We start from the raw sequence: 7,774 nt of genomic DNA on the forward strand, positions 1-7,774 counted from the left end.
GGTTTAAAGAGCCATGGCATGACAAAGTGCAACAAGCAATACTACAAATTAAGTGGAGCTCAATATGAACGAGTTGCATATTGACGAAACACCACATTCGATTATTTAGTTCACTCCCGGTTATGTACCGACAAAATTAAATGTTCTTAACATGGCAAGATGTGAAACAAGAGTAAAAATACGCAGTTAGGCATTTTAAATGAGGCCGGAAACATCAAACAACAATTCCGATAAATCCTCATGTGCACATCTAGCAAATGAAGCAAACAACAATTTAAACATTCTTGATGTTGTTATCATGATGCGGATGACATTTGCAAGTTTTATGCAATATTTATGAAAATGTTGATAAGAGCATTTTATGAAACATTTGTCATCATGGCGGAAACGAAAGGGGTGCCATGGCAGCGAATCCCAAAATGATGCCACGGCAACATATCGGTTCCGGTAGCTCATGGAGATACCGGTGCAAAAGGAAATGTGACGGGAGCGTGTCATGCAAGGATGGTGGGGTGCTCCCGATTACCGGGTGTCCCACATGACGTTGGCAAGGCAAAAGAGGGGCTTCGTGCAACAAACAACTCGGACACGGAGCAAACACGGGAATCTCATACACCACACATGCATTCGTTCACGGGCATCGTCTCGGGGTTATACCTTTGAAGTGTGCATTTTCGGAACGGATCAAGTCAGCGTAGAGGAAGTAGTGGAAGTAGACGTTCTCGCGACGGTAGTGGAAGTAGTGGTACACATCTCAATGAGGAAGTAGTCGCTACTGTTCGGGAAGCGGTGGTGGTACATGGTCATCGAGGAACTTGACGAATCCACGTTCAACGGTAGTCATTCACGACACTTGTGAACCATGGTTCTTCGGGCGACAGCAGTCATACACGTCCGTAGGTGTTCGGGGCCGTCGGTAGAGGTACTTGGCGATCCGGTGCGGTAGTCGTTCGGGCGCATGTGCTCTTGCCGATCTCGGTTCTTGCGATGGTAGTGGTTCCCGTATCAACGCAGTGTAGCTGTACTTGACGGTCTTGACGGTTCCTCGATCGTAGAGGTCCACGTATCGTAGATGTTCAGGGTGAACAGTAGTGGAACTTGGCATCCCTTGATTTGAACGGTCTTGACAATGATAAAAGGGGCCAACGGTGGTGCACGAAGGCAGCAAGAGTTTTAGTGGCATGCAACGCGTGGCGGTGATTCTCGGGGTCCATGGAGGGGCGCAGAGGCAAAGAAGACATAAAAGCAAGGGCGACGTGGGAGGAAGCAGGGGTGCCGGACATGAACAACAGCTGCCTGAGGCTGGGAGCTCCGCAGCGGCGGCGTGCCTTCAGGAGTGAAGCATGGGTGCGGGCGCGCGTGGAGAGGCTCGAGGTCGCCGGCGGGGTTGCGAGGTGGCGCTCGGCGTCCCTAGAGAAGAGGCGGCGGTGGACTTGGCTGAAGAGGACGGCTCGGGCAGGAGCTTATCTGCACGGGGAGGAGGCTGGCGGAGAGCACCGAGGTGGAGGCGTGCAGGCAGCAGCATGCCATGGGAGGTGGAGCTCGTGGCAGGACGGAGCGAGATGGCGCCGCGACGGTGCGGGAACGACGGCTCCAGCGCGGGGATGCCCGGATCTCGCCGGAGTCGAGACCAGAGGCAGGCGGCGCGGCTTCCTGAGGAGCTTGGGGCGGCCACGACGAGCGAGCGAGCAACACGGGGAAGCAGGAGGCGAGGCAGAGCAGGGGCTCGCCGGTGGGACAGAGGAGACCGGCCGCGGGGCGTGCGCTCCTCACCTCTTGACGGCGCAAGGGGGGAGGAGACGAACGAGGGGAGAGGGAGGTGGATCGGGCAAGGTAGCGGTTAGGGTTAAGCAGGGGCGCGGCTGGACCTAGGAGAGGGATGGGTCGGCACTGGAGTTGGGCCTAGGGAGAGGATGGCCTAGGTGGGCCGGCTTGGTGGGAGGCCCAAGTGGCCAGCGGTGCATGCTCTCTCTCTCCCTCACGTTTCCTTTAGCAGAAAAGAAAAAGAAAGAGGAAAATAAGGAGAGGTTAGGAAAAGATTTACGCATGGGGGTGATTTTTCCCAGACTCATAAAAATGAGCTTAAACCCAGACAAATGGAGTGGGCAAGAATGCAAGATTTAAATTCCAAATCATTGGAATTTAATCCAAATGGTTTGAACTAGGACGGGTTTGAGAAGTGCCCAAAAATGTTCGGATTTTTGGTGGAGCTCAGAAAAACGTTACAAGAATTTGAGGACAAAGTGTCAGGTCAAGAAGTTAGATAACAAAGGCATGGGGAACATTTGCAAGTGTGTTTATGGGTGATTCCGAAAAATGGAATATTTGATAATAGCTCCCTAATATTGGGAGGATATGTTATATAGAGAAATCACCATGTGACTTCCCTCGGTTTAAATGGATCGAAGATCCACACGATTTATTTATTAGAGTTTTTAAAAAGGGTGCATGATGACATGATGCAATGCATATGATGCCAAGATGAATGCAACGAACCAAACAAATCACACGACAAAACTCGGAATACATGGAAGGCATCTGGAGCCTCGGTCTTGGGGCGTAACAACACTCCTCCACTTACAAGAGATCTCGACCCGAGATCTAAGGATGGCACCGGAGAGAAACGAAAGAGGAAGAGGTAAAAACAAAGTTGTTTCTTGACAAAAGAGTGAAACCAAAGAACCTTAGAGGTTGAACAACTTGAAAAAAAGAATACAACAAAGATGAACAAAGTTAAAAACACTCCATTAGAAAAGAGGAACAAGGAACATTATGAGAACCTAGAGGTTAAGTGACAAGATAGATATTGAAACCACTCCGGTTAAAACAAGATAGAGAAGGAATAAGAATGATATAATTTGGACAACACTCCAACTACAAATGGACATAATTGAACATGAACTTGACAAGATGAGAGGATACTTGATGAAGTCAACAACACACTGCCTCCGGAACTATTGAAAGAATGGCACAAGGGGTAAGAAATATTTCACACAGCACTCCGGTTGAGAAGGGAGGCAAAACTTGATAAGATGAGAGAACTTGAATGGAGGACACGACACTCCGGTTAAATGGATAAGCAAAGGGAAAAACATGATCTTTACAAAATGAGATGAGGGGTCAAAGAGAGCAACATCATCATGCCTCCGGAACGAAAGAATAGAAGCTGGATTGATGGAAAGAAAAGAACGGAGAAGAAAATGACAACTCCTACCACAAATGAATTTGAAAGCATCCTTGGAAAGAAGGATTGAATGGACTTGTTGAAAATCAACAGCAAAAGATATGATTTCCAGTGGTCTTATGGAAAACATCCCAAAATTATGAGGTGAAGACCAGCCACTAATGGAATCAATTGATCGCTTAGAATCAACCAAATGATGAAAACTTCTTTCGCCGAGAGGACAAGGAATACTTGGATCATTGATAGACACCACAATTAACAACATTCCTTAGGGAAGGCTTTAATTGAAATCCATACCAAGATAACTCCAACAAAGAAATTGATGGATTGAAAAGATTTCTTGAACGAAGATAAAATGATGGATTTAAAATATGTCATTCCGGACAACTTGTGAATCATGAAACACGAAGGGAAATTGTCAAGAGTGACATAACACCACCTCAAAAGATAAGAGAGAAAGAATTGCTTTCGGAATGCAAGATGAAGAATGCTTGAACTCCTCAAAACAAAACACGTGTTGAGCACCATGTTAAATTTTGAGTAAAGCTTGGCAGATCAAAACTTCGAGAGAAATCTTGAAGAACAATTGAAGAATGAAAGGAATCCTTGACGAACCACCATGTAGAGCCTCCGTGAAGAACTCCGGTAATAAAAGAATGATCAAACGAAAGGAAAGTTGAAAAGAACTCCGGGAGAAGCCTTGGAATGAATAGATGGAGCTTCACGACGAGATAAAGCGGAAAACTTGGAACTCCAGAAAAGAAAAGATGAAGCATCTCGAACCGAGAATGTGACATGATGAACAGCTCTGGAAAGAAGAAACTAGATCACTTGGATGAAACAATAATAAGAGTTACGTTATGCGTATCCTTCACCAATTTAAATTGATGATGAGCAACGGATTTGGCATACTACTTATTGTCATAGAAAGGATTAAGATAGATATGGCGCAAACTTGACAAGGTCTTGATGGATCCACCAGTGGGGTTTGGAAATAACGAATGAATTTATATGATAACGATAAAAAGAGAAATCTTGAATGAACCACCGTAAGAATTGAAAATGAACGATGAAAATATAAAGAAACACCGGGAAGAATTAGAAATGAATGAAAATACTTGAGGGAATTAGATACAAGAGAACGAAGAGATCACAAGCTGATTAGAGAATACTTGAATGATGCACCGGTAAGATTTGGAGAACGAGAGCTGAAAGATGGAATGAATAATTCTGAGATGATGGGCTCTGGAGAATAAATCTGGAAAGACTCTTGAGTTGCTCTGGATGGGTGAAAAGAATTCTCACAACCGCAAACAATTATGAGAGGATGGCACCAAGCTTGAACTACACATCTTCAAGAGAACGGAGCAAGATTTAAGAGAAATTCTTCTTCGGTCTTCCAAATCCAAAAATGACGACGATAAACACCACCATGAATTGTTTAGACACTCCGGGAGAATCAAAAGCGAAGAGGTTGAGCCAACGATGAAAAGAATTTGAAAGATCTTGGAGAAATACATATGACTGATGATAATTCATTCTTACGTCAAATTTGGAGAAGAATTTGAGAGTAACTCCGAGAAAATTAGAAGAGTCGGGTAAGATCCTGGGAAAAGACCTGTGGGTTAGGGCCCACTCAAAAGAAACACCGTTGAAAATGATTGCTTAGGAAGAGATGATGCACCGGTTGATTTGAACGTCTTGAATGAGGTAACAACCTCGAAATAGCTTAAAAGGAATAAGAATGGAAACTTGAATCTTCTAAGATATCTTCGGCACTTCAGAACAAAAAAATAGCAAGAAGTGAATGATTAAGAGGTGCACCGACATGAGAAAGCATTTGAAACAAGAAAAAGATATGATCGACAAAGCTTGAGTTGAACCCACCAAAGAAGAAAAGAGAACGGAGAATGATAAACTTGTAGAGCATCTTCATGAGAACCACCGGCATCTCCTATTCTATGTTTTATTTATCCATAGATTGCCCCTATGTCCGGCTAGCCCATTTTGCTTCGCGTGGCTCGTTCCCTCCATTGGAAAACCGCCTCGCACATTATGACCTGGAGTAGAAAAACTTTTGTTGTTCGCTCCATGATGAAAACCGGGTTAGCTGCTCGATTCAAAGAAAACCAACAACGGTTCTAACAGATTCTTAAAATGGTAATGAATTTAGTTTTTTCACAAATTTTTAAAAATTATGATTTTTAAGCATTTCATGTATTAAAATATTCATAATTCTAAAAATTGTTCTTAAATTTATATAAAATGTTTAAAGATTTTAAAATTATTCATGAAAATGTTGTTTTGTATAATGTTTTTAGAGAATTATCAAAAACTAAAATAAAGGAAAGTAAAGCAGAAAAATTATCAAAAGCGGTAGAGAAAAGAACAGAGAAGGACGAGCGAGAAACGAAAGAAAAACGTATGGGCCGGCCCAAAAAGTCACACACCCCTACGTGATTTATGCGGAACATAGGAGATTCCTTCCGCCCCAACCACGAGCACGGGAAGACTGCCGCCTCCGAAGTCCGAACCTAGGTCCTAAACCCCAGCGCCCGCCGTATCTCGCCGCCATGGCCGACGCCGCCGAGCAGTCCCAGTACGGCGAGCGCCTATCGCATAGCGCACCCGTCGGATCCCGGCGCACCTACACCCCGTACCACCCTGAGGGCCTCAACCTCCCATCGTGCCGCACGATCTACGACCTGCCGACCTCGCCGGAGGTTCTCTTCCCTGAGGAGACCCGCACCTGGGGCAGGAACCTCACGCTCTACCCCGGCTGTGGGTACGTCGCCGGTGCCGCGGCGGGGGCCGCCACGGGGTTCAAGCGCGCGGTGGCGGAGGCGGAGCGCGGCGAGTCGTTCAAGCTGCGCACCAGCCGCGTGCTCAACCACTGCGGCTCCGTGGGACGCCGGTACGGCAACCATGTCGCCTTGATCGGGCTGCTCTTCGCGGGGACCGAGTGCGCCGTGGGCAATCTTCGCGACGCTGACGACTGGCGCAACATCATCGCCGCAGGGTTTGGAACCGGCATGCTCTACCGTGCACCTTCGGGCCCGCGATCCGCCATCTTTGGTGCCGCAGTCGGGGGCCTCATGGCTGCTGCCGCCGTCGCAGGGAACCAGGTGTTCAAGGGAAACGGCCGTACCCCGCCCTTCTAAACCGGAGCACTCGTTAGTAAGTTTCGATCTACTGGGTTGGTGGAGTTAGCAGTAGTGGTATTTCAGTTTTCAGGTGAAGATCTTATAGTGGTTATATGTATGAGTGTTATCAACACTAACAAGCTTTGTTGGTGATGGGTAGAGCACTGGAGTGCGATCTGTCGAATTAGCTCAACATGGACATGATTAGAAGTTATTGCCTTTTGTCTGAATCTTCAAAATCTGTTATGGTGATTGGTGGTGCTATGTTGCTATTTTAGACTATGGATTACTTCAATGTGAGATATGTGATGCAAAACTTCGTATGATGCATTTTGGGTGCTAATGGAAGTGATCGATTGGCGTGTGTCTGCCTGGCTGTATTGTTTTTGCAAGTAACTGTATGTTCAGTGTTGTTTGCATTGAATTTGATCCTCATGTTGCTCTTCTTTGTGTGGATAACCTGTCCAAATATCAACTATTGTATCCAGATTTACTCTTGCCTAGGCGCCAGTTGCATTATACCATCAATGTCCAAGGCAAGACATACTGAATTGCTGCAAGATTTGAATATTAGGTCTTAGTAAGATGTATTAAGAATGACTATGAGTTGCTGCCTCTTGTTTGGAGCTTCAGAAAGGTTGTTCTTTGTTTGGTTTCTTCGTGTGATGCATTTTGGTTGCTACCGGAAGTGATCGATTGGTGTGTATCTGCCTAGCTATATTGTTTCTGCAAGTAACAGAATGTTCAGTGTTGTTTGCGTTTAATTTGATCCTCATGTTGCTCTTCTTTGTGTGGATAACTTGTCCAAATATCAACTGTTGTATCCAGTTTTACTCTTGCCTAGGCGCCAGTTGCATTATGCCATCAATGTCCAAGGCAAGACATACTGAATTGCTGCAATATTTGGATATTAGCTCATCTGTAAGATGTATTAAGAATGACCATAAGTTGTTGCCTCTTGTTTGGAGCTTCAGACTCAAGGTCAAGGTTGTTATGGTGATACTCCCTCTGTAAAGAAATATAAGAGCATTCAGATCACTATAAAGTAGTGATCTAAACGCTTTTATATTTCTTTACGGAGGGAGTGCTATATTGCCATATATATTATGCGTTAATGCGATTGTGGTATATGGATGCATAATGTGCCCCTGCCATTTAGTGTCTTCAAATATTCTGCATCTTTTGGTTACTACTGAAAGTGTTTGTTTAGTGTGGCTATTAGCAGCATAACTCCAAAGGACTCTGTTCTGTATTGCTTTTCAAAGTAATGATATGTGATGTTTAAGTTTTCTAGAAATGAACTGGTAGTAGGCATGATACCAAACCAAATTATGCTTCTTTGATAATTTTGGTTACTCTTGATTTTGGCACCAGTGATCATCTCAAAATTTGGGCACCAGGCTTTGATAATTTTGCAGCAATGGCATGTTAATATGATAGTTGGATA

At 44.9% G+C, this 7,774-nt stretch overlaps 1 protein-coding gene across 1 annotated transcript; it reads left to right on the forward strand.

The window, feature by feature from the left end:
- The first annotated feature begins 5,757 nt into the window (after nucleotides 1-5,757).
- Nucleotides 5,758-6,345, forward strand: LOC119358056 (mitochondrial import inner membrane translocase subunit TIM23-3-like). The gene has a single exon (XM_037624775.1). The coding sequence runs from the start codon at nucleotides 5,758-5,760 to the stop codon at nucleotides 6,343-6,345; it is 588 nt and encodes a 195-aa protein (XP_037480672.1).
- The last annotated feature ends 1,429 nt before the right edge of the window (nucleotides 6,346-7,774 follow it).

Source organism: Triticum dicoccoides, chromosome 2A (assembly GCF_002162155.2).
Source record: "Triticum dicoccoides isolate Atlit2015 ecotype Zavitan chromosome 2A, WEW_v2.0, whole genome shotgun sequence".
Taxonomy (NCBI): domain Eukaryota; kingdom Viridiplantae; phylum Streptophyta; class Magnoliopsida; order Poales; family Poaceae; genus Triticum; species Triticum dicoccoides.